General features: G+C 43.6%; 1 protein-coding gene across 11 annotated transcripts in view; it reads left to right on the top strand.

Annotated features, from left to right (window-relative positions):
• TCF7L2 (transcription factor 7 like 2) overlaps positions 1 to 27,069 on the top strand; it is a 170,119-nt gene that overhangs the window by 37,860 nt on the left and 105,190 nt on the right. For all 11 annotated transcript variants that reach the window (XM_059476593.1, XM_059476592.1, XM_059476589.1 and 8 more), the window contains exon 4: positions 22,156 to 22,257. In XM_059476593.1, coding sequence (XP_059332576.1) covers positions 22,156 to 22,257 — 102 coding nt within the window. The remainder of the gene's footprint in view (positions 1 to 22,155; positions 22,258 to 27,069) is intronic.

Raw genomic sequence — 27,069 nt, 5'->3', positions numbered from 1 at the left:
TATAAAAAAGACTTGGGGACTTCTGCTTTCATTTTTCTTTCATTATTATTGATGTGGATGGGCAGCATACAGTTGGCTTCCTCCCTTTTGTTCTCACAGTCATCCAGGAGTATTTATCCAAAAAAAACTATTTCTGAGGAGTGACTTCTTCTCTGAGTAAAGGCACTGCTGTGCCAGCATGGGTCTCCTTGGCCCCAGGGGTGTAGGTACAGGAGAGCTGTGCCTGGGAGGCTGCACACACATGCTGCTGGGCATGGCCAGCCCTCCATGTGCACAGGAGGCAGCTTTATCCACGGTGCCATCTCTCCACCCCAACAAGGCAGTTAGACAGTGAGGAGAGGATGTGGGCTGGGATGGAGAGTGACATGGTGCATGAAAAGGTGTTGCTAGCTCCACCATGCCAACATCCCACTTTTTTTGTGCTGCCTGGGCTTCATGCTGGGACTGTGCTGCTGTGGGCCATTTCAAAAAAAGGAGTAAACCAAGGGAAACCATGGTGAATGACCTGCCTGTCCTAGCAAATTTAGTTTAATTTAGAAGTTTAAAAATGTCCCTGTTATCCGCTAATATTAGCATTTGGTGTGACCTGACCTGTTATGTTGTGACCCGAGCGGGGAGAGGGGAAGCGGTGTGAATGGGACTGCTGTACTTGAGGCTATTTCTGCCAGCCTCAAAAGCAGGACAATATCTGAGAATAGCAATGGTGGGGAAGTCATGCTGCAGCGGGAGCAGCCTGCCGAGCCCGGGTTCCGCTGCGGGACGCAGACCCTGCTCCCCTGCCATCACCTGTGCTCAGGGTCAGCCTTGCTGCCTGCCCTGGGGTCACACATCTGCCCACTGCCACAGCTCCTGCTCCTGCCTGAAGCCCCCAGGGTGGCCTTTGCAGCGGTGCAGAGCAGCACCCACCACAGGAGGGAGGCTGGGGTGGCGTGGGGCCGTGCACGTGATGGAGAACTGCGATGTGGGATCTATTTCCAGCTCTGCCACAAACTTCCCGTTTTCATTTTTGGAGCAAACCACTCAGAATCCCTCTCCTCTGTCCTGCCCCTGTGCAGAATGGGGCTGAGTGTACTTTCCTCATGGGAATGGTCTTTAAATAGGTCTTGGCTTAGAGAGTGTGTTGCTGGATGGGTCCAAGAGAGTATCAAAGAATGACTGGGGATGGTGATCATGTGGGAAGTGTACTAAAAAATTAAATCAAAGTACTACTGGGTTTTTTTTAAAGTTAAAAAAAATCTTCCAAGTCTCCCATGCCTGGCTTTTTATCATGAGATTAAAAGAGGAGAGCTGGCAACGAAAAGTTCCTCTAACTGTCCTTTGACTACGGAAATATTGAGAGGATGAGTAGGAAGGGCTTTATCAGGTTGGCTGCTCATCCTGGACACATCTGGCTGGTTTCTGCCATCTGAGTGAAGAACTCAAACTTTCCCAACTTCCAGCATCCCAGGTGACGTTGGCAGTTGAGTTAAATCAATGCCTTGGTTATGAGGGAGCATTTGCTCACCAGTTAAATACTCTGCATTTCCAAAATCCCATCTGCTCACACATTCTGTGTAAATAACTGCAAGTGTACAAGCACAAAGTAGATCCTCAGGTACTCCACTTCTCCCCCATCCATGTAGGATTGTGTTGAGTGGATAACAACAGAGTTGTTTTCTTACCAAATTCACCAGAATCATCCACAGTATGTTTATATTTGGATTTGTTTTGTGGGTTTTGTTTTCCGCATACTGGGGTAGAATCAAGCATGTGAAGGGGACTTTCCTTACAGTATTTTTAACCTTGGTCTTTCTTTGGTTTGATGTCATTTACAGGATAGCTCTGCACTTCTTTTGGGGGGGTTGTAGTTGTGGTACTGCAGAGAGCCAGTAACAGCCATCAGACCACTAAGGAAACTATTTTCAAGACACACATGGCTTTTGCATGTTTGCTGCCTGAGTGTTTGTTTATGTGCTGTGTCTGTACCTGATGGTTCCTGGCCAGGTATATTTGCATCTGTTAGCACCATCTGTAAATCACTGTGGCACCTTGCCTGAGTTGTGTTAAATAAGCATGAGATCCCTGTGAAAATACACTCATCAGAGTTAATCAGGTGAGATTTTTTTTTTGGGGAGGTGGTTTTGTCAATGGCATTGCTCCTGCCAGTAATTCCGACCAGTATTGGAAAGGAGGAATTAAAATCACAGAATCAAAATTGAAATGAAAGTAGTTGATGGCAGCTGTGGGTAACCATGTGATTTGGGGAAAATAAATAAAGCTGATGAAGCAGAGTCACACCACAAAGAAAACTTTTCCTTTTTCTATTTTTTGCTCCAGAATAACGAATGGTTGTGTTGATTTCTAAAGTGTCTGCTGCCAACTGATTTATACCCTGATAATAATCTTAAGTTACTTAGTTGGTCTTCTGTAAATATATGCAGAAGCTGTAATGACAAACAACCAATGTTTCTGCTGTTCAGACCTGCTGCATATTGTGGAGAGGAAATAAAAGGTCTGTGCTGCATTTCTCTGGGGCTCTGATATCTGTCTGGGAAGTGGTAGAGAAGGGTTTGCGTCTGCATGAGAGGCTACAGGGCAGGATTCCTGAGAATATTTAGTAAATGCTGGCAAAGTTGGCCTTAAGCTGCCAAGGATATGGTGTGTTTTTTCTTGTCTCTTCCTAAGTCCTGCTTTCCCTGGCATGTTTGCATGTGAAATATATGAGAAATCCCCTCTGAGCAGAACTGAAGGGAAAATGGCCTCATGTCTCTAATAGGGGATATGGAGAATATCTGTTTGATTTCTGAGATCATCCCTTCCTTTGCCCTTAATGAAATCTCTATGTTCCTCAGTATATTGACATCTTAAAGGGAAAATATTTTCCTGCATGAAGAAGGTACCCAGTGCCTTAGGTGGCCTTTCTGCCCCTGTTCATGCTGCTCTTGGTGGTGGTGGCAATGGTGAGCACTGCCCAGTGTTTCACCCTCTGTGGGGCTGCTGGACGTGGGTTTGTGACTGCCCAGGGTGGTGGGGCCCTGGAAGGTGGTGAAAATTGCTTTAAATGCATCAAAAGAGTGAGCCTGGGAAAAGGCAGAACGAAACAGGCTGGTGCCAACAGGGTAAAGGTTTGCTGAGGATTACTGATGGAGCACAGTGCAAAGCTGACCCACGGGGACCCACAGCTGAGTGGAGAGCTGTGCTCAGCGGGGCTCAGCCAGGCTGTGCTGAGGATGCTCTGCTTAATGAGTGGTCTTGGGACTGGGACTGTTAATCCTTTCACATGGGTGAAAAGTGTAAGGGATTAGAAAATTTGGGATTATCTGTAGGAGTTCCCTTATATTAACATTAGCATGCTTTAAATGGTTCTGTATATTCATTTTGTTCATGCAACTGTGCAGTGCTTAATTTATCATGGCTCTGTAGCCCAGACAGTACCTAAAATGCTCTCAGCTTAACATGTGCTGTGGGGGCTGGAGCAGAAAGCTGTATTAGGAGAAAGCAGGATTGAGGGTTTTTTGCCAAATGAACTTTCTAGAAAGAGTTAATTGCTGGATATTTTATGAGAGCCATGACCTGATCCTCTGTAGTAAGTCTCTAAACAGAATCTGCAGCCAGGCACTTCATTGTAGTGGGAGTTCTGTTTACATGTGGAAAACACTATGTATGACTAAAGAAAGGAAAAATAATAATACAGGTGTGTTTATTTTTTGTCTGGTTTTATCAACTTTTACTGTGCAAAGTTAGTAGAAGGAAGCTAAAAAGGACAATAACTAGTTCTGCCTGTGTTTGCTGATATAACACCACAGAGGATGGGTCAGTTTTGCATTCATCCATTTTTTAGTGGCTTGAACTTGGTCAGTAAAGCAGCTGAGTCTCTGGTCACTCCTTCAGAGTTTCTACCTTGCAGGCACGGTCTGTCTCTAGCTGGGCATGTGCCTTACAGAGCAAACAGGGGCAGAGGGTTAGTACACAGCATTAGCTTTGAAGCAAACCTTTATTTTTCTGCTTCAGGGTTTCACATCAAGTCACCCTCCCTCCTCCCAGATTTTCTTCCTTGCCATCTCCCTCTCCTCTTCCAGGTTTCTTATCATCACTGTACAGGCTAGCAGCTTCTTTCAGCCTTGCAGCTAAAGAGGGCTTTGCTACAGCCAAAAAAAAAAACCAAACCAAAGAAGAAAACCAAGTCCCAAAACACCCAACCCAAACCCCAGGTCCTGTCCTGATGCTTTTCTCATAACTGAGGCAGCTCAGTGGCCAGGAGATTGCTGAATGGCTGGAAATCACGGCTATCTGAAGTCTATGGAGGGGCCATGTGTGCAGCTACATCTAAAATTTTTATCACCACCACTGCAGGTGAAAGGCTTTCAATTCATCTGTGCTGGTCCAGCAAAGTCTATTTTATTTATGTGCTTCCAAGCCCTTAAAAACTTCTTTTAGAGTACATCAGTAGGGAGTTAATAGAAACTTTGAAATATGAAAAATGCCTGTGGGTTAAGCAAAAACCTACTTGACCAACTGGAGTATAAAGCTGGTACTTAGTTGGTAGGTCATTTGCTCTGGGGGAGAGGGGAAGGTGTTCTGCTGGACCACAGATAGCATTTCCCAGTGGGAAAGAAGTTGTAAACACAGTTAGCAGCTCTTAATTTAGGAAGCAGCGTATATTTTATTTTGCTTGTATTTGTATAGTCGTGCAGCCAATGCTTCTGTCTCACTGCAGCTGGTTGCTGTTTTAATATTAGCTCAGTACATTTATTTGTACGCATGAGCTAGGTAGCATGTATATGTGCCCCTATAAAAATTTTGAAAAGAGTGAAAATATTCAATGGTTTATTCTATTCCTTGTAGAAAGCAATAGAATAAAACCTAAAAAAAAACCCCAGCAAACAAAAAGAACCTTCACAGAGGAGTTTAAAACTCTGGTTTAAAATGTCTTCTATTCAAGTTTTTTAAACAGAAGACTGGGCTTTTTTTTTTTTTTAATTTTAAACAAAATGTACTTTCTTAAAGACTAAAATGTCTTAAGCACGAGCATACCACTCTACCTTGTTTCTGCTAAATGGGATTATAAGGGATTTAATTCTGTGAGAATTTCTGTGTTGCAGGGGGGTGGCTTTTTACAGCATGCTAGAGTGAGTGGTGTGTGACGCTCTCCTCTGGTTCCCATCGCATCCCTCTGCCCTGACCTGGGGTTTCCCTTGGTGCCAATACACGAGCATCCCGGGGCATTTTGGATGAGGCAGGATGGGAGACCAAGAAGGTGGGTCAGCAATGAAAAAACCTGACTTGAGCACTGGGTGGTTAGAAGCAAATTGTATTGATTTTTCTTCGCAGGTCTGATGGTTTTGAAAGCCACTTGCTGTGCAGCTTTAAGCCTCTTCTGCTATACGTCAGTCAGTAAATGTTAGTGACTCGGCCAGCGCCACTCACTCTGATCCACCATGCCTTGAAGCACCTGGAAATACACTGCAACCTTCAGGGCTGCTCCAGCTTAAAAGTTAAGCAGGTGCTTAAGTGCTTGGGTGGATCGGAGACTTAGAGGCACTACGTTACCTCCTGTCTGAGCACAAATGCCATCTGTACTTTTTTTAGCAAAATATTGTCCCTGCCTTCTTTCTCTTTCCAGTTTCATCATTCTCTTCCTGGCTTTTTCCAAGCCAAGTGATTTTTCTGGCATGGTGAACGTGCTGCACGTAGTAAGAACCACAACTTGAAATGGAGTATAAATAGAGAGGGAAAGTAGCTGTTGGGATTGCCATGGAGCATAGTGAGCAAATAGACTTCAGGAATTTTTGAGATCCAGCTAGATTGTTATGTATTTACTTGTTTTTTGTATTTTTTTAAACAAGATTTTGACATTTTTAGTTATATGAAGGAGATTTAGGTGGAGAATTTGAATCTTGGGGCTGTTCTATTGTAGGCTAGTACTGCTGCCTTTAATTTATCACAAAGAGAAATTATTCGGCCAAGATGCCGAATCCTTGAACAGCATCTTTGCAGGTAGGAGGTGTATAAAGTTCATTTCTGCATCTCCTTTTTTTTCTTCCCATTCCCATTGAAAGTTCCACCTGTGCATACTCACGTTACACACTTTTTTATCTCATGCACAGATAATTCTTTTTCATTTATCTTTCTTTTTTCCCCCTTCTCCCTTTCCTTCCCTCTCCAGCTACCTTTGCATCCCTCGTAGCTCTGGAGAGTTGGCTTGTTTATTGCTGGGAGCGTGGCTGATGCCAAGAAATCCTGACTGCTGGTGCATTATCGCGGGGCTGTGACGCAGGGCAGGATCACGTTCCAGATCTAGGTCTTGTTTATTTTGGATCCTGCTCCTGCCGTGGAGCAGCAACGAGCACTTGACTTCTCGCACTGCTCTGTCGGCTCCATCTTCTGCAGGCTGGGATCCTGCCATCTCCTGCTGTTCCTCTCTCCTTGTGCTCCAAACCTCTGGGGAGCAGAGGGCTGGGAAGGGAGCTGAGGGATTCCTCGGCATGAAAATCTATACTGGACAGGCCAGCTGGTGCATTGCAAACTGTGACTGGAGAGTAATTTTTTTTGTTGTGTTTTGGGGTTTTTTCCCCCCCATAAGTTGTTTGGATTGCTGTTTTATGAAAGCAGGAATTGGTCTAGGAATTGATAATGTTGGTTTGCAGATTTGGAGGTCCCCTGTGACTATTATGTGCAGTCCTGACTTGTGTAATTTATCATTTCACAATTCAGTGTGGAGGCTTTTCCTCTCCTTTTTTCTCACTTTATTTTCCTCTCCCCACCTATTTTTCTTTTTTGCTGTGCATATTGCTTGCCTTGTGCAACAGATGTGAGGAACTGATCCCACTTCTATTGAAGTCAATAGCCAAATTCCTATCGACTTCACTGACAGCAAGAGCGAGCCTCTGTCTAGGGAGTGAGGATTAGAGCTAAGTAGGAGTAAGTAAAGTACAATAAAATCAGAATATCCTACTTACTGCTTAATGCCATGAATTCTGTTTTGAAGAATTTCTGTTTTGAATCCCATGGCTTTTTATGCTGGTGAATGCCAAGAGCTGAATTCATGGGGGTGGGGAAGAGGAGGAGCTGACAAGCATAAGAGGGTTTTGGTTTCTAGAGTTAGGAGGGACACTGGTAGAAAGGAATGACAAACAGTCCGTGATTCCTTCATGACCCTGCGGTAAAAGGACTTGGGCTGATGGATGAGGGGCTTGGTTTGGCAGACAGGCTGCACTGGATCCACTTTTAACTGTGTCAACCAAGTGTCACCATCTAAATCTGGAATGCTGTTGTGTATTATGGGAATATAAATAAACCCCCAAAAAGGCTCAGGAAGGGGAAAATAATTGGACAGAATCTTAAAATTAAAAAAAAAAAAAAGGAAAATACAAAGGTCGCCCCCTTCCTGTCCTATTCTAAACATGTGGCTAAAATTAAAAAAACAAACAAACCCATAAGAAAACCCCCAGAAACAAAAAACAGGCTGAGAGACGGGGGAAATGGCTACTTTCTGGATGTTTTCCTGCAGGACTGGGGCTTCCAGGTCTGCTCCAGGGTGGTGGTGGTGAGAAAGCTGCCTTGCTGCCTCGCTGCCCCTTCTTTGGGCTGGGGGAGCTGCCTGTCCCTGTGGCTCTGGGTTCCTCCTGCCACCTGGGGTGTGGTGACACGTGAGGGGCTGTGTGGACTTGGACCCTGCAGATAGCAGCACGGCCTTTAGCACTGCAGCCTGCTGGGGCCCCACAAGGAAGAATAGGCTGTTATCCTGGCAGGGCAATATTATCTGCGTTTTACAAGCAGGAAGGCTGAGGCGAAGGGTTTATTCTGGTGTGACTCATTCAGGATGGCCTGGGAGCCTGTGACGGACGTGGAAATTCAATGTCTCGCAGAGCCCTGATCCTGTGTCGCCTCTCCCTGTCCTGCTGGGCTCGTGGGCTGGCACCAAGGGCTGGCCAGGGATGCTTCTCTGCCTGGGAGCGCTGCTGGCACGGGCAGTGTGCGAGGTGCAGCTTTGTGGCAGAGGGGTGTTGGGGGCTGCAGGTTTTGGGGAGCAGCCCAGCACTGCCAAAAAGCGTGGGGGCAGAGGAACAAACCCCCTTTCTGGGGTCATGAACCCGGGCAGACGTGGCATGTGGGTTTTGCTGCGCCGCTTCCTCGTGTCACCGCTCTGCCAGAGCGCTTTCTTCGCTTGCTTTTCCTTTCTTTTTCCCTTCGCTCTCTCTTTTGGCCAGGATTTTAACATATATCACAGGCTGGTAGGCTAAGAGCCTGGGACTTCCCCTCACCACACTCAAAGTCTTTGATCTTTTGCTTTGGAGGTAACATCAAAAGAATGGCTGAGAAAGACAGCCAGTGCTGTGAAGTTCAACGTTCAAGTTAATAGCTTGACTGAAGGTTGTGCTGCATTGCTGGAGCTGGAGTAAACAGAGGCGGGTGCACACATTTCCCTGGAAATGGACCCTAGTGCTGCAGAAGGGCTTCATTTGCATTCACAATTAATCTAGGTCCTACTGATGGGCAGGCTTGGCATTTTATTTTGTTAGGGTGGTTTTTTTTGGTTTTTTTTTTTGTTTTTTTTTGTTTTTTTTTTTTTTTTTGTTTTTTTTTTTCTTTTTTGATTTTTCCTGCATGGGGAAAGCAGTGGGCTGGCTGGCTGGGGAGCTGTTACTTGGTACCAGCACTGGCAGTGGCCTCGTCCACACCCTTGCAGCCCTGTCCTGCAGCTGCCTTGCTTTGTCATTTCGGGGTTTTCTCCATTTTCAAAATGATTTTGCTGAAGTCTGTTGGCAAACCTTCCTCCTTATTCTAATTAAAAAAAAAAATTTCTAAGCATACAGTAGGTAGTATGCACTTCCCCAGATTTTTAAAAATTCACTTCTATTTGTAATGCTCCTGATGTCTGTGGGCAAATGACTGTACCATCCATTTTTCCATTGCAATTTTCTCTATTCTCTGTGTGTCTGGGGAGGTTGATTTGATTTTTTTCCCCTTTTGCACTGTAATAAGGTAGGGAATTTTGTATGATTTTGCATGGCTTGGGGTATGAGGTATAGCACAAGATACAGTCACAAATATTTTGGCCTTGCTGGTGGTTATATTGTAATCAGAGTTTCGAAGGGACAAAACACTGAAAACTCCAGTAACTTCCCTGAGGTTCTTAACACTTGTGCATGAATTGGCCTGATGTATTATATTTATAAGTTTAAGGCATTGTTATGCAGGACTGATAGAGTATGGGTTTGTCTGCTGTGTGTTTTGGTGTGTATGTATGTGGAATGATTGATGTGAGTGCTAACTCCATAGTAAAGTAAAACCAAAGGACTCTGTTTTTTTTCCAAGCACATTTATATGAGCGAGATGCACCATGGGTACCGTCAGTCCCCAGACAGAGGAATATTCTTCATCCTGCAACAAAATAAGGGACTCAGATGAGGAGAAGAGTTAATGGCCTTCATAAACTGAGAGAGGAGGTTTAAAATTACTTTGAGAATAAAAGCACTCTCTGATATGGCTCAAAGTTCTCTAAATTTACTTCTAAAGTGAAAAAGGATTGTTTGCATATTATTTGCAAATTTTTGACCCCTTGAACAGAGCTTCAGTGTGGGTCTTAAATCACTCACCAGTGCAAGGGATGGGATTCACAAAGGAGCAAAGCCAATCAGGCACCCAAGTCCTTATGGCTTCTTGGAAAAATCCTGACCTGAATACTCTGCCCTGTAGAGTGAATTAACTGCTCTGAAGTGTGTGGGAGTTGAGGCCATTCGTGCCCTCTCGAGGAAATGTGGAATGCTGTGGCGGGTAATGACCCCACTGGATGGGACCACAGGGCTCTTTCTGCAGGGACACTGAGGCGTGTTAATTTTGGAGCCAATTATCATTCAGAAGCGATGGCAAAACATCCAGCTACACAGAATGACAGCCTGAAGCAGGTCTTGCAGGAGCTGCCAATCTTTTCTTGGACCAATGGAAAGAGGTGGTGGATGATGGCACTGAGCTCCTGCCTTTTTTTTTTTTTTTTTCCCTTTTCTCCTGCTTGCTGAAGAAATAATAATTTCTCTTTTTTTCTTTACTTTTTATAATGCAACTTTTTATTTTATTTTATTCTATTCTATTTTATTTTATTGTTTTATTTTATTATGATTAAATCCATACAAAGTCAGAGGAATTTTTCTACAATACTTGGGCTCACTGGAAATCACTGGGAGGTATCACCAAGAGACTGGGGAGGGCAGGGCAGTTCGAATTCCCTCTGTCCTTCAGGTGCATCCTACAGACAGCATGTTGCAAATCCCCGTGTTGCTTGGGGGCAGGAGGAAAGGAATAATAATTTTCAGTAGATTAGTGGCTATTGTATCATCTCACGTTGCTTAATAAGCCTGATGTTACGTGTGAGAGGTAAGCTCCTTAGTGGGAGCAGGGTGCACTGCAGTGACCTTTTGTGTGCAGGTCTGTGGAGATGAAAGTTCCCTCCTGAGGTTGTGGGGTTGGCTGTGCAGCATGCAGAAATGCTGACTTCAACTTGCTGTCCTGCGCAGATGCTCTCCAGTCTATTAATGCTCTCAAAAAAAAAAGAAAATCTGTGTAGGAACCTGGTTTTTCTTCCTCTGATTCCACCTAGGATAAATTTGACTTGGAAATAGAACGGAAATGCTGTGTCATGATTTTTAAAAATAAATAAATAAGCAATTGCTATGAAAGGGAGCTCATTGATCCTTAGTCGCTTCATTTATAACTACCCACATATGGAGTCATCCTACCTCATCTTTAAAAAACAAACCTGCCTCTCAGAACCCCACCAGGCAGCTAAAGTGGCTTCTTGTGTCCCCACCCTGCTCTCCTCAACCTCAAATACTTATAAAATATAAGTGTCCACAATAAGATTATAAGGTGTTTTTAGACTGGAGCCTTTGCTTTCCCGGCTGTTCAGTAAATAGGCTGTGTCTCTTGGATGTGCCCTGAGGCTCAGAAACCCGAGGCCTGCCCACATCGCCAGTTCTACTTTCCTCCTTGCAAAGTGCCTCTGGCTACTGGAGCTGTCGATGCAGCCCCTTCCACCCCCCGCCCTGCTAAGAAAAAGCTTTTTTTTTTTTGCCCTTTTTTCTTAAGACAGCTGTACAGCTGTAACAAACCTCGAATAGCTACTGGGGTTTTTTATCACTCGCAGGTAAGGCTAAAACCTGAAATATTCATTTGTCACTTGTGGGTGCAGGGCACTTGGCACAGGCATGTGGAGCCTCAGGTGCTGCCGGTTTGGCTGTGGTTCTCCCCATGGAGCCAGGAGGGGTTGGTGTGTTCCCCCATCCTTGTCCTGAGCTTCTGTGGGGATCACCGTGTCCCCTTGGTGTCTGAGCAGCTGCCCCAAGTCCAGGGCTGTGCCCTTGACTTTCAGAGAGCATCCCATAGGTGTGTGCTCTGCTGCTGTGTGGTTTGGGGCTGGGCTGCCATCCCAGAGCCCTTCCCAGGGAATCCTGCTCTTTGCTCCTGCACAGGCACAGGGTGAGCTGGTGCCCAGCTCCCGGGATTTAGGAGCAGAAGGGCGTCCCTGTGCTGGCTTTGGGATGCCACAAGAGGGTGGCTGGCTGTGCATCCCTCTTGCAGACATTCCCTAGCCCAGGGGCTGTGCCTCTCCTCCCCTCTCCTAGGCAGCATCCACATCCCTCCCTTCCCATGGCCAGGCAGGAATTATGATGATCCTGGGGAGAGCTCCCACAGGGAGCCATTGTATGTGTATATTTATATATATATATTTATATTTATATATAAATAATATATATATATATATATAATGTATATATGTGTGTGTGTATATATATGTGTGTGTGTATATATATGTGTGTGTATATATATATGTGTATATATATATATGTATATATATGTGTATATATACATGTGTACAAATGTGCATATATATATGTATATATATGTGTACATATATCTATATCTATGTGTGTATATGTATATATTTGCTAATTGTATCAGGGCGCGGGGTTGAAGCTATTCTGTGTTTAATTCTGTATGAACATGATTTACCAGCCTTGGAGGAGATTTTGCTCCCGCTGCAAAGTCAAATGCATCTTTCTGCTCTGCTCTCTGACTCCTTTACATGGAAGTTGTTTTTCTAGTACCTGCTAAGTTATTTCAATTTTTTTTTCCATATTGATATTGAGAGAGAGCAAACATACATACATGAACAGACTTAAAAAACACTCAGTGTTTTCAAACCGTGGTCCTTTAAATAAATAAATAAATACAAAAGTCGCCTTGCGGGCCAGCCAGTTCAAAATGCCTGCACTATATTTAGCAACGAGAGCAACATTTTCAGCTATTTGCAGATTTGTACAGCTCAGGGCTGCTCGGATGACTCCTTTGTTTCAGCTTTGGGGCTGTGGCAGGAGAGTGTGGCAGATGCAGATGTGGGAGTGTGGTGTCTGCGGGCTCCCCGCGGCCGTGGGCTGGGCGTGCAGAGCCACCCTCACCTCTCCAAAACAAACCTCTGCCCCAGCCACAAGAATGTGGGCATGGGGCACAGTCCCTCCAGGACATGAGCTATTGCAGAGCTGCTGCTGCTGCCCTTCTCCCTGGGACAGAGGCCCCTCCAAGCCACTGTTTTTACATGGATTTTTTTTTTAATTCAATTTTTTTTTTTCTTCCCCTCCTTCTTCTTTTCCACCACACTTAGAGAAGAAGAATGCAGGCTCATGCATGTTGCATTTTCCTCGTGCAACAGAAATTTTTTGGTTTTGTTTTTTTTTTCTTCCCCCCTATACATACACGGAGCAATGCATTATTTCAATTTGCTGCTCAAAAAAGAGTGTTTTCCTTTTTTCCCCCCCAATTTCTCAAAACTGAAAGGGTAATTTTGTGTTAGTTTGTTTTGCTGTTTGATTTTTGTTTCTACTCTTTTCAGCTCAGGGAGTGGATATGGTAGTGTAGTTTTTTGACTGAGGAAAATTTTTCTCTCTGAATAAACAAAAAGCCCCCCCCTTCTTTAAAACTTCTAGTAGTGCATTTTGTGCATCTTAAGTCTGCAAACTGTGCCAGTTCAAGAAAAGTTACTTACACTTAATGCATAACCTAAAGGTACTTAAAAAGTCAGAGTGCCTTTCTAAAGTCTTGCCATGATTTACTTGGAATTTGTGGTAATTCGGCTTATTTTCTTTGGGGGTGCCCTTTAAATTGGGGAAAAATAATGCAAAATGGTGTCAATTCTGGGCCATATTTGTTTTAATATATTTTTCTCTGCATCTCCTTTAAGAAAAACCAACGTTTTATGTGTTCTTGAGGAACAGTTTGTGTGGCTGATGATTCAACTAAAAATATTTTAAAAAATACTTCTTTTAAATACCTAAATGCATATTGCATTGTTTCCGTGGTGCTGGAGGAAACCAGAAAACAAATACACAGGGTGGCTGCCCAGGAACAAGAGGTGACAGCACAGATTTAGTGAATACTTCATTTGTTTTATTTTGCTTTCATCCCAAATGATTCACTTAGTCCTCCACCTAAATATAATTCTTCCTACTTAGCGAGGAGTCATCTTTCCCTCTGGCCAGTTGGGATGTCTTTTCCATGGGTGTCCAAAGGCAAGCCTTCCTCATTTCCTCTTCTGATGGACAATTGAGATGTCCAGCTTTCATTTGGAAGGAAAATGGGTGCAGCTCTGGCTGTCCCCAGGAACCAGTGCCATCAGAGAAGCAAAAAGGGCAGTTATTGATGGGGGTTCTGAACCCTGGGAAGGGAATGTTTCTTTCCCAGCTCTCTAGGAGGGATTTGGAAAGAGCCATAATCCTGGGTTAGGAGTAATTTGTTACAGCAAGATGATACTTGAGTGGCAGGAGGATTCTGGCAGAGGCAGCGAGAAGGTTTTATTCAGAGGAGTAGCTGGTCTCACAGAAGGTCAGGCTGACACAAATCCTACCCCAGCCCACAAGTTTTGTTTCTCAGCCAGCACAATTAGCTGAGGGGACTCTCGACCTCTTTTACATCTTTCAAAGACATCTCCACACATCTGAGCTAAAAGATTACTGCGTGGAATGTGGACCAGGATGTGATGCAGTGGAAAGTTTTTCTTCCAATGCCTTTCTGAAAAACAAAACCTCAACAGCAACCTTCCCAGTTTCTCGTAGGAGGTCAGAATATTGCTGGTTCCAGTGTTATCTCCAGGACTTTTTTCATGAGGTTGCCTTAACGTTACATTTTTGTGTTAACCTTAAAAAGAAAAAAAAAGGACAAAACTTACTACCCCTAGGAAAAGAGAAAAGAAAATTTTGCAAGTTCTTCATTTTCATGAAGGCCTGAAACCCTTGGAGCCATCTATTCTGCAGTTACCCCTTGTTGCATTGAAGGCCCAATCACACATGGAAACCACAAGGGAGGCGACAGGAAATTTGGTATGAAATTTGCTGGGTTTACTAGAGAGTGGCTCCCAGCAGTTCACCCAGAATTGCTACATCGACAGGAATTTTTGTGGTAGTGATTAGAGTCATGAGTTTCACTTACCCAACATTGGGAGAAAATACGACTCTCAGTAAAACCCTCTTAGGCCATGTTACAATAATGAGCAAACTGCTAAATTTTCCTGTAGCACTTTTACTCGGGGATCTCACCCACCTGTGCCAGTCCTTCACGGGTACTTCACAAGATCTGAGATGAGAATTTGGATCGAAGAGTGAAGAAACCCCTCCCAACCAAGATAGTCTTGGAGGCCCCTTTGGAGAGGGACTTGTCTTGCCGAGCATCCTTTGACTGTCTTGCCTGTGTCATGCCTCTGCTGGCTTTTGATAGCTGGAGGTGCCAAGCACTTTATAAATCAACCCTTTATTGGCTGATGGAGGGTAGGTCTAGATCAGGTATTAGGAAGGAATTCTTTCCTCTGAGGGTGGTGAGGGACTGGCACAGGTTGCCCAGAGGAATTGTGGATGCCCCATCCAAGGCCAGGCTGGATGGGGCTCTGAGCAGCCTGGTTTCAATGTCCCTGCTCGTGGCAGGAAAGTTGGAACTTGGGATGATCTTCAAGGTCTCATCCAACTCAAACCATTCTATGATTCTATGACTGATGCAGGACAGAGTTGTACAAAGATAGGGTCTCTTTATGTCTGTTCTGTCAGGGTTTGGGGTTTTTTTGCCTTCACACAAAGACATGCAGTGGAAAATGGTACCAGTTCAGTATCATGGTCATGTAGAGATGAATTTAGTGATGGGCTTCACTACCAGGGTACCTAAGGAGACTGGTTGATGCTTCCCATAATCAGGAAATACATTCCCACGTTTCCTATTCTATTCCAGACTCCAAGTGGTGGAAGTGAAGGGAAAGATGGGGGCAGATTTGGAGGGCCTCCTTTGCTCCTTGCACAGCTGTGCTGTGGGGTTTTTCTTGCTTTTCTTTAAAATAAAAATTAAAAAGTAGTTGCAAAGCTTAAAGTTCCAGCCCCTTCTTTACAAACAGAGCTATGCTCCTAACAGAGTTGGAAGGTTTTAAGGGAGGCAGGGCTCCCCTGGAGCAGCTCCTCTGTTTGAGTGGAGGTAGCTCAGTGCCATGATCTCTAACATGCTGTCAGATATCTTTACTGCCTTGATTTAAAGGGGAGGAAAGGAATTATATTTTATAGACCATAAAATGCATTCTTGGACTTCATGCAAACACTAGTTACCAATTGTTCTCTCACTGGCTGGGAGATTGCCAGGATGAGAAATTGTGTGTCTGTACATCAAAATTTTTGGTGAGTCTTAGAGGCTGATGAAACTGTGAGTCTAAGCAAGAGAGACCTACAGAAAGAATTTCTTGAGATTTTTTGACTGTCCTAGTCTTCATCTAATGGAAACTCAGTGCTTATGTGCAACAGAACAGGTTTCAGAGAAAATTTAGGGAAAGTAGCTTAAGAATGAAGTTGGGTTTTTTTATGGTTTAAAGTAGATAAAATGCTTATTCTTGTTCCTTGACTGAAATTATGTTTTTATTGGTACCTTTCTTTTGGAACAGCACTTTGCAGATATCTGAATAGTCCTCAGCCAGCCTGCTGGTTTGTGCAGGAAGGATGGTGGGGTCTTTCAAATTTAATGTGAAAAAAGTAATGGTGCTTTCCCAAGCTCCACCCAGGATTGAGAAATACAGCCTGCAGTTACTTTGCAGAGATACCATGTGAACTGCAGAAAGTAATGCTGTACTTCTATGTCACATGAACACTCTTCCTCTTGTAAAGCTAAAAAAATTATTTTAAATTCCTCCCCTTTAATGAGAGAATTAAAGGACATTTTAAATTTGGAAGAAGCCTTATGTGCATGTGTCAGTGCAGGAACGTAAACCATTTCCTGGTTTTTGTACCACTTTCCCCCATCTATGCATTTTACTTAATATTTTTAAAAGATTATGTTAATAAAATGAAAAGTGGAGATATATGATAAATACTTCCATGTTTTACAATTTTATGCTTTAATTTCTTGAATGCTCTGGGGAAGTCTTTTGTGTGAAAAGGATTGGTCTCACTGAAATCAACCTTGCTGCTTTTGTTTTGAGCAGCTCCCCTGTGCCTCGTGCTGGTGCATTGCATATTCTGTAGAAGGGCTCAGCATCGTGGGTGGTGTCTATTACTTCTCATACAAAAAATTCCAGACATTGCAGGTCTGCAAGGAATAGGAGGCCTTTTTAAAGTTCCTTCAACAGCCTCCTTCAGTTATTTAAAATAAATCCTTCAGATTTTGCTCTCACACGCACACCTCTACAAACAAGGTGATAACTGAAGACCAGAAATAAGGGGTTGAGGTAAATTAAGCAGTGGAGCAGAAGCCGGGGTTCTACAGTTAAATCTTTAGAGGCTTTGCTTCTAATGTAAGTGGAGGCACTAATAGGTGACAGACCTTTCTTTGTAGGTACCTAGATGAGTATCCTCTTGCAACTTTTTTTTTTGTCTGTAGGGAGCTATTATGGCCTTTGTTCCTTATTGGCTTCCCCATAAATATCAGCTCTTCCCTCAGCATTGTGATCTCCGTGTTGCTACTGGATTATCTCTGGTTAAAATTTGTCTAGATGCTCCCTCCCAGAAATGCTTCTAACTAAATATTGGAGAAGCTCCTGACCTTCAAGTTGGCATCCAGGTGTGTACTTCCACATGACCCTACAATGCTGGCCAAGGGAGGGACTGACCCCAAAACCAAGATCAGGAATATTTCTATTTGAGATCCAGGGAGGAAGTGCAGACTTTGGAGGTGTGATCCAGTGGTTAGGAGACCAGTGGCATCAAGCTGACTGCAGGAGCCCTGCTCCTGCTTGTTTCAGTTCCTGGGAGCTAATAAGCACCAGCTGCAGGAAACGTGAGCTGGAAAGCATTGTGCGGCTTTCCTTCTGTTTAAAAATATGGCCTTCCCCCCCCCCTTACTTTGTTTATATTTTTATATGTTAAAGAACATCACTTGTAGGGTGATCTAGCAGTGAAAACAATAGTGTGACAGGGGGACAGGTCCACGTTGGACACCAATGCAGGAAACACCTGTGAGCTCAGTGCCATCCTTTCCTCCATGGCTGCACTGCTGTGAGCCCTGCCCCAGCCCGTGGGGCAGCTGCTGGCCCTGAGTTGGACCTTCCTGCAAACTCCTCGAGTGCTGGATGTGAATTTCAGCTACTTTGGACCAGCTCTGCTGTGAAAACTTGGGAATGATGTTTGTTGCCCAGCCAGAGCTCAGGAAGGTGGCTGCTTTGGGAGTGCCTATGCAGAGCTGCTCCCAGTGGGTCTGTGCTCTGCAGGACCCTCTGGCTGTAGATGGGAGGTGTGGATGTGTAGGAAGGTTCTTGGGTATTTTTTGTTCCTTTCTACAGAAAAAAATCTGGGCTATTCAAATAATTTGCCTTTTCCCTTGTGCTGACAATTTAACAGCCTTTTTAAAAGCTTTGGTTTCTCTCAAGTACGCTCGCCCCAAACTTGTTTTAATTCTTGTGTGGAGGCCTGGAGCTTAACAATTATTTTGCTTAAGCTCTCTGAGACTTGCCATAAAACTTTTTTTTTTTTAAATGCACACATGCTAATGATCCCCATCAGATCATATTGTTAAACAGGGAATAAAGTACTTCCACCATGATGACATTATTTTAAAAAAATGTTAAAAGCAGGCCAGCAGAGCCCATTTCAACAGTTTTGTTCTGAAATAATTTGCACAGATTTGTTAGAGTTAATTTGTTGAAAAGTTCAGTGTTTGTACAGGCAAGTCCTGATTTCCACACTGAGACACAAGAAGCAGGAGAGGAGTGAGTGGGTGTCCAGCATTTGCAGGAGCAGGCTGGTGGGAGCTTCCCCTCCTTCTTACCCCTCTGCCCCCTCCAGCTGCCCCGTGCAGGAATGTAAAAGCAGTGTCAGAAGGCTGGGAAAGTCAGCTTTGGATTTTTGTGGACTCCTTGCAAATCAGAGGAACTGTCTGGCTCAAATCTGCATTTAGGGCCAAGAGAAGAGGATTTCCTGCTATTTAGTTGTTTGAGGAAGGAAAGGATTTACCTCTCTGCTGTAGCAGGACTTAATTTTTCTCCTTTTTAATAAGAACATCATAGCGTAAGGCAGCAGCGGTAAACCTCCGAGAGCAATCAGGGCTCTCCCTCCTCTTCCTCGAGGTGATGCAGCTCCCCCCTGCCCAGCATCCTTCTGTCACAGCTCCCAGCCCAGCGAGGGCCTGGCATGTCCCTGCGCTGCCAAAGAGAGAGCTGTGGAGGGGGTGGCTGCTGCGCTCGGCCACCATCTGGATCCAGTTAGCTCTCTCGGCAGTAGGGCTGAGTCTCATTTCCTCCAACCAGTAATGTTATATAGGCAGTGATCCTGTTCTGCCCTAACATAATTGAAAATTATGTGTATTGTAGACTCGCAGCGCTGAAATGTAGACTTGTAAAAATCTGTGGCTCAGGTAGCCTGTGGAGATTGAATTTGGCACACAATGAGGCTTTTATGTAAAGTAAGAATTATAAGCCACCACATCAATATTGTATTACAGGCATGACAATTCTTGGATGAGGAGGCCTTGAGTCAGGCTCGTCACCTTAAACAATGCTAATATTTCATACTTTATCAACAGGGCTGGCATTTTGAAGCCAGCAAACATTTTTTTGCTTTTGCAAACATCCTGCTGTTGAAGGTGTGGGTTCACTAGCTTGACGTGGGCATTGGCTGTGGGCTCTGGCCCCCTCTGCTTATCTGACAGACAGAACATCTCACCCTTAGCGGGGCTGGGAGGCTGCTCTGGATCCTGGCCTCTTGGTAGAGCTCATGGAAGTTGCTTTATGGACACTTGTGCTTTACTGCTTTCCCTTGGGTGTGGTTATTTGATTTTATTTTGTCTCCCACTGGTGTGTTATCCACTGGTAGAAATGGAAGCTGTCCGTGTCTGTGTTTGTGAGCAAAACTGAGCCCTCTGGGTTTGGACTGTTCCTGCTGGGCTTCATGTGCATGTCCAAAAGAAGCTGTTTGTGCTTTAGCCTTTGCACTGTAAGACCTCTTGGATCCTCTTTGCCAGGGGTGGGTAAGAGAAGGGCTTTACTGAGAGTCCAGACTAAGGGTTTTAAAAGGAGGGGAAAAAAAAGAGTAACAGTAAGATCTTCTGAAACGTTCATCTTGCCCTTAGGTCAGGCTGGTGTAGGAGCTGAAAGCATGTGCTGAAAGCACGGGCTGCGGTGGGATAGAGGTGGAGTGGGAGCAGCCATGCCTTCTTGCTCTGTTTCTTCTAATGGAATTTATTGCTAGTAAAAACCAGCACAACTGACAGTCCTGAAGGCTTTGTAATCCCTGCAATAATTACTGACTGGATGGGGTGTGCTGTGAGCTCACCCCTGCTGCTTGTCAATGCCTCTGTCTGCCCTTGGGGCAGTCTCAGAGAAGCCCACGTGTTTCTCAGCCTGTGTTTTAGGACAGCTGCTGACCTGAGCTCCTCACAGGCTGTCATGGTTGTACACATGTTCCAGGGCTGCTTGTGACTGTGGAGTGGTCATGGAAAAATGAAGGTGATGAGTTTATTTTTGTGGGTAATGGCTTGGTGTCTGTTCCCTGGAAATCCACAGTTTGAGCTGTCATGTTCTTGTAGAGGTTTCAGCTGTGGCAGCGGTAGGTTCTTGCTCTCCAAAAACCATTGTGAACTTTGAGGCAGAGTCATGCACACATCCTGTGAGGGCGTTTTCCTTGGAAGAAGGGAAAAATACTTCACTGATTGTCTGGAAAACCTGAGGAAGCCAAAAGTAGCTGTGACCCATCAGGACCCATTCTGGAAATTCATGCATCCCTTCTTGTGGTGGTGTTTTGACTGCTGTCTGAGAAAACTGGTGGACTTTTGAAAATGTAGCAGTTTACTTGTTTAATAGTGCCATTTGAAAATCTGCAATGTATCAGATTTCCCCTCAAGTTTAAAAGTTGGCTCTCAGTTGGCTTCAGCTTTGGATCCAAATTCTACACACTAGAGTTGCATTTTTATGCACTTTTTTTAAACCACAAAGGGTTAGAAAGTTGCTTTAACATCATCTCAACTTTAAAATTTATGTTGTGGTCACATATATTGAAGAAAAGGGATTTGATGCAAGTGATCAAATATCTGGAGACTTACAATTGGGTTGTAAGAGTTAGAAATATTGCTTATCGGTAGTCTAGTTCTGGTTTGTTTGGGTTTTATTTCTTGTTTTTAAGAAGTGCTGAAACATTCTGGTCCAAATTGCACAAATCCCAAATGTGAACATGAATAAAAACAAGACTTCTTGGAACTTGTGGAACTCATATGGGGCACAAATCCAGAGTATGGGTTTGTTTATTTGCATTCCAGTAGCTCGGAAAACTCAGGCCCTCCAAGTGATGGGAACTGGTAACACATTCTCCTGCTGGCTTCTGCTTTTTGGGCACCTCAGTGCCCGGAGTCTTGCAGCAAACAGGCCCTGCATGTTAGCAAATGTTTTGCATACGTGAGCAAATGTGATAGATAGTGATGTGCTGAAAGCATGGAACCAGATCTCCTTCCTTCCTCCATGGAGGTTCAGATACAGCTTCCGCTGTTCCCCTGCACTGCAGGGGCTGCTTGTGCATGCTCCTTCTTCAAGATTACCCTTACTTTAAAAAAAAAAAAAAAAAAAAAAAAAAAAAAAAAAAAAAAAAAAAAAAAGAAAGGAAGGAATATATAAACATAACTATTTCTCTAGTAGGTATTTTCTAGGAATAGATCTGTCAGGTCAAGCAGCATCTAGTGCTGAATAGGAGCTTCTGCAGTGGCCTGATCTATGTGTGCAGCTGCTTTTCTTAGTTCTGGGAGGGGGCTGAATGTATGTGGCTGTGCACATTTCTTCCAGCATGATACAGGGCTTTTAGAAGTCTCTTATTAACCTGTGTTAACTGGGACAGCACACAGCAGCGTGCAGAGAGAAAAGCCTGGGCTGAAATTATATTTAGATGTACGGTGCAGAAGTTTGTTTGGGATAACTAATTTCTCTGTGGACCTGCTTTTGTTCAGAATGGAGCACTTCTGGTGCAGTGAGCTGAAGCTTTTCTTGCTTTTGTATCACTGCCCCCATATGCTGCAGAGGTGGCATGTGTGTGTGTCCAGCCTGTCTGCTGGTGGCACTGCCACAGAGAAGCTGTGGCTGTCCCTGAGCCAGGGTTGTCTGACAGAAGATAAGCAAGAAGAAAATCCATGGTGTCTTCCCGAAATGGTGAAAAGTAGAGAAAATAGGTGCTAAGACCCAGCAGTCATTTTGGGGTAGTGCCCTGTCTTTAGGGCTCATACAGCACTGGGCAGTTGGAGCTGTTGACTTGGTACATTTGTTGAAAGAAGGCTGACAGATGACCCGTTCAGTAATGAGATCATATTCTTATTTCATGATATGTTTTCCCTCTGCTGACACTGATATCCACCTTTTCCCTTGTCCCATCCTCTCCATGGTTATGATATTTTGTTTCTTTGTGAGTTTTATGCTACTTCTAGATTTGCTGCGATCAGTAAAATTAATGTAATACTGTCTTTGCAATCTGTTTTTTTTTCTTATTCCTGAACTGTAACACAGTGGTATGAGATTGTTAGTTCTGCACAGATTTTGTATCCACAAACATGTAAGGTTGTCTTAATTTTTTGTTTCAGTTCCTTGCATAAGTTTTGCTTTATAATTTTTTATCCATGTTACCTAAGATTTGTTATTTTTTTTTTGCCTTTCTTTTCTGAACTCATTTTTCTTTTCCCATTTTTGTTTCCTCCATCCAGTATCTGCAGATGAAATGGCCACTGCTTGATGTTCAGGCAGGGAGCCTTCAGAGTAGACAAGCCCTCAAGGATGCTAGGTCTCCATCTCCAGCACACATTGTTGTAAGTAAACACAGAAAGATGTTCTTCCTTTGTTTAAAAAAAAAAAAAAAAAAAGCATTTGACATTAATGGCAATGGTTGTCATCAGTTTTCTTTTACACAGACCAAAGGAGAAATACTCCAAAACAAACAAATCCCTAACAAGCCTGTGGTAAAAGGAGGGAATACTTTTGTTATCACCGGGCTGAAATTATGAAATTATCATCCATGTGCCTTGCAGGAGACCAGGGAGTCAAAAATTCTCTAAATTTACACACTGCAGAATGATGTAGGGGCAGTGGAGTCCAGTCAGGCTGGTTTACACATCTGACCTACCTGTGTTGAAGTGAAGAGACTGTCTGGAAAGCTTAGACTTAAAATTGCCTTAGAAAAATCAAAAGCCTATTCTATGTCCTTTACCTAAAGAAATCTTTTCTTATTGTAAAATCCTGCATGAGAGTTTGAGAATTGGTCAGGATTTTTACTTGGGTGAAGGCTCAAAAGAGCCAAGTTCAGCAAAGCACAGGTTCCTTTGTGTTGTGGTGACTTCTAATTTAGTATAAACATTGTTATCAAATGTTTACTGCTACCTGCAAAGTATAAAACTCTCTTTATAATGAATAGTGTTTTAAAAAATACTGGTATTTATTAACTTCTAACCTGAATTTTCAATTCTTGGTTAATTTTTCTTGTGCTTCTGTTGTGAAAACAATGTTGAGTTTGCAATGTTCAGTACAAATTTACATGAAAGAGGTTTGGGGGTTTATTTTGCTTTCTAAAATAGCATCCATAGAGATCAAGAAGGAAATGGTTTGTTTATGTGGTGGTTTGCAAGAGCAGAGATATGCAATGGTCCATCCTTACCCACAATCAGTGTCAGTGCCATTTATTGTTAAGGAGCATCTTAGCTCTGACTATTCATCTGGGACATTTACCTCTGGAGAGAATGGCATGTACTGGGTGAGAATATTTCTTCCAAAAAGAATTCCAAAAAGAATTTCTTCCAAAAACACATCAAGTTTAATGTGATTTTTTAAAAAGCTTTTTTACAACTGTTGGATGATAAGGTAAATGCCAGGAAAAGAACCTGCTCATTCTTTACTTTCTGCTCTGTAGTCTAGAGCTGACACAGCTGGTCGATCATCCAAGGTACACATTGGCCTTTCTAGAAATTTCAAATCATACCAAACATTTTTGCTTCTTTTTCCATTGTTGTCTCTTTAAACTGAGAATTGTCAGCCCATTGTGATGAATGTCATAGTTCTTTATTCAAAAGGAAAAACAGATTTCCTGTGTTTTAGAATCCATAGCTTCTAAACCATCCTTCAAATCATCAGAGAGCAATTGGAACAAGACTGGTATCTGCCCAGTTGATATCTGGTGCTGGCTGCTTCACTTTTCCAGAATTACTTTGCTTTTTCTTCCTGTCCACTTGGGCTGTCACTGGAGGAAGAGATCAAAGAAAAGATGTCTGGCTGCTTAATCAGAAATCTACAGTCATCAAAACCTGCCATCATCCCGCTCCTAATAAGAAATGAGCTAGAGAAACTTTCCTATTTTAATTCTTTTCTTCTTACTGCTGTGCTGGAGGATTGACACAGGGTGGGAATGTCCCCGTGGCTCTGGCATGGTGGAGTGGTGTCAGGCTCCTGGGAAGAGATGGAGAGGGAACAAGAGGCTTCTCCTGGATAAGGCAGGTGGGGAGGGTGGGGTGAGTTTGGTTGGGATCACCTGAGCTTCCCAGAGCTGAGCATCCAGTGTCCCTGAGCCTCCTGCCCTGCAGGAGAGCAGACACTTGCCTTTAAACCCCAAAGCAGCCTGTGGTGCTCAGGGGTTTTGCTGGGGTCTCAGCTCCCCTGGCTCTCCCCAGCCCTTCCACCCAGGTGTGGGCGAGGTTGAGATGAGCGGCCAACAAAATATACAAAAAGGGTTCAAAAATCACAATCATTTTGGAAAACGAAGCGAAACCTGCTTCCAGGGAGGCTGAGGTTGATCTGCTTTGTGTTTTGACCATTTATTGGGTTCTTATGGATCTCTTTAAAAGCTGTTTCACTCTGCTATTCAATAAAAAGCATATTTACCATAGCAACCACTTAGGCCATGAGGAACATATACTACCTCTGAGATGGAGGCCACCTTCCCAAAGAGCCACAGCTGGCATTTGTAATGTGATCTTTTGTGCTACTTACAATGTTGGAGGGAGAGAGGAGGGAGGGATGGAGGGAGGGGGGAGAGCAGTGGGTTTTTGGGAGGGGGGGAGGTTCTGCAAGGTTTAATGTTTATTTCTAGCAGCAAACTGTTTTGCCTTGTTCTGTTAAAATATATAAATAAGGGGCAGCTTTTTCCACCCTTTTTCCTGGCACCGACCCCAGGCCACATTAATTTTGTGGAGTGAAAATGGTCCTTTTTTCCTTGGTAAATAAAGTTAGAGCGGGTAATGGCATTTGGGGGGAGATAAAGTGGCTGCAGATGCCAGTTGGCCTGGGATGTGTCAGGCATCTCTGGTGTCCCCATTGCTGCTGCTGTGCCTGCCCACAGCACCTGGGACCTGGCTGCTCTTGCACAGGGCTCTGTATCCACTTCTGTCTGCATTTGTGAAAACACAGTTAATCTTTTTGTGGAACAGGGACGGGTATTTCATGGGCATCCTGATGTTTCTGTGCAAGTGTAACATGTAGGGATAGAAACTGGTTCTCTACCCTGGTTGCTGAGTCTAGTCTACCCATAAAGTGTACCCATGCCAGTTTTTCATCTTCAAATCAGCTGGGCTGCCCTGAAGATCTGTAGGAAAATGCTAACACCTGCAAATCACTTCTTATCTACCCCCTATCTCTGAAATCAGGATTTGAGGCTAATCTTCATAGCTGGATTACAAAGAGAGGAAAGGAGAGTGTGGCGGCTTGGGTTTCCCTCCCTCTTTATTTCCTTCTTTTTTTTCTTTCCCACTTTCCTTTTTTTCTCTCCCCCCCCCCCCCCCCCCCCCCCGCCTTTTTGCCCTTTTTTTTCTTTTTACCCCTCCTTTTTTTCTTTTTTTCTTTTTTTTTTTTTTTTTTTTTTTTTTTTTTTTTTTTTTTTTTTTGGTCTTCCCTTTTTAAACACTCTTTCTTCTCCATGCCAGTGAAACTCCCCTTAGGAGTTCAGCTTAATGACTCAAGGCTGCATAACATGGCTGTCTGTAATGTCTAAAGTAAAATCTGTTCTATTTGTCAGCCATCCTCCTTTCAGATTTGTTTAAGAACATTAAGTTAAGACTACAAAAATTGAAGCAAAAGACCAGCATGAATAATTTGGCTGGATTGCTGTCCCCAGTGCCGAGGGCTGGGTTAATACTGCTTTTTCATGGTGCTTGAGAGAGTCTCCAAGGTCTGTAATGAGAAACAGAATATTAAACTGAAATTATGTTCAGTGTGTCTTGAGGAAGGTACAGCATGAGGCTCCATTTAGGACCAGTGCATTTATTTACATTTAGGTGCTTCACTCATCTGGTAAGACTTTTTGCATCTTGCTCTGGCACAGTCATGCTGCTTATCTGTGTCCAAAGGTGAAAGAAAACTGGGGCAAAAATTGTTTTAATAGTATGTTATTAAGCTTGCCAGGTCAAAATTTTGTATTCAGCCTGCAGACAGTACTATTATGAGGCTGGGATATTTTTAAAGTGCTTTTTGTAGTTATTTTCCCCTCTTTTTTTTCTGACCTTTGATTTCATTGAAGGTATTAAGATTTTGTGAAACAGCCTTAGCAGGAAGTTTTGGGTGTAAAGCAGACCCCAGCTTGCTCTCAGGGGGTGGGGTGCTAGTTGTCCTGAAGTCCCATGGCCAGCGTGCACCTGATTTTATCCACATGTGTGCTGCCAGCAGGTGATAAGGATGGGAGATGGGTGATGTAGGGGTGCGAATCTCACATGAACATTTTCTGTTGCAGCCTGGACAGGCAGGTGAAAATGAGCAAGGTCTGTCTGTGTGAGGATCTCTGAAATCTGCTCACTGCAGAAAGCAAGCTCCTTTAAAACCTTTTTTTATCTGTTCGCATTCCTACAACATTAAGGAGAAAACCAGTGCTGTTCTTCCCTGTTCTCTACAAAGTAAATACTCTGATTCAGCCTGTTTTGGGCAGGAGCGTGGGTGAAAGACCAGTCCTGGGATCCTGCCTCCTGCAGGCTGTGCAAAGACTTGCTTTTAGCTTCCTTACTACTTGGCAAAAACATTCAGAAGGCAAGATGATGGTGTCTTGGTACAATATATTCCTTATAAAACTCTTAAGGGGTTTAAAAAATTCCTGCATTTTGAAGTAAATGTCAGTGCTAACCTCGGGGGGAGGACTTCCAGTACTTTTTGGCCTAATATGTAAGGAACACAGCCATATAGTAGACTGAATCACCAAGAACAAAGAATCACTGTGCAGTAGTGTATCTATTTTTTTCTTTTTTTTTTTTTAAGTAAAAATGTTTTTTCAAAACATAATGTGACAAGCAAAACTGAAGGCAAAACCATCTGAAACATACTGACTGTTCTCAGCCTCTTCAATGAGCATGGGCTGTGGGCATCTGGGACCTCTGGGTGGTTTGGAGAGATCAGGAGTTTTTTTTTCCAGAGCAACTGGAGTTGAAGTCTGCCCTGCCTGTTCCCTGTTTTTTTTTTTTTTTTTTGTTTAATGTGGTTTGTACTTCTGCATTTTAAAGAACAAGCAAATACCTACTAGTAACAGGTTTATTTTAGGCATATTTTAAAATGCACCTTCAGTGCAGGCTGGAAGTGGGGTGCATCTAGACCCCATGTGTCCTGTATGTGTGGAGCCACCTGGAACCATAATCTTGCAACTTCCACTCTCAGTGCTC

The sequence above is a fragment of the Ammospiza nelsoni genome, chromosome 8, assembly GCF_027579445.1.
Source record: "Ammospiza nelsoni isolate bAmmNel1 chromosome 8, bAmmNel1.pri, whole genome shotgun sequence".
NCBI classification, from domain to species: Eukaryota; Metazoa; Chordata; class Aves; order Passeriformes; family Passerellidae; genus Ammospiza; species Ammospiza nelsoni.
The sequence above is the reverse complement of the archived record's forward strand: the minus strand, read 5'-3'. Positions and strand labels throughout refer to the sequence as shown.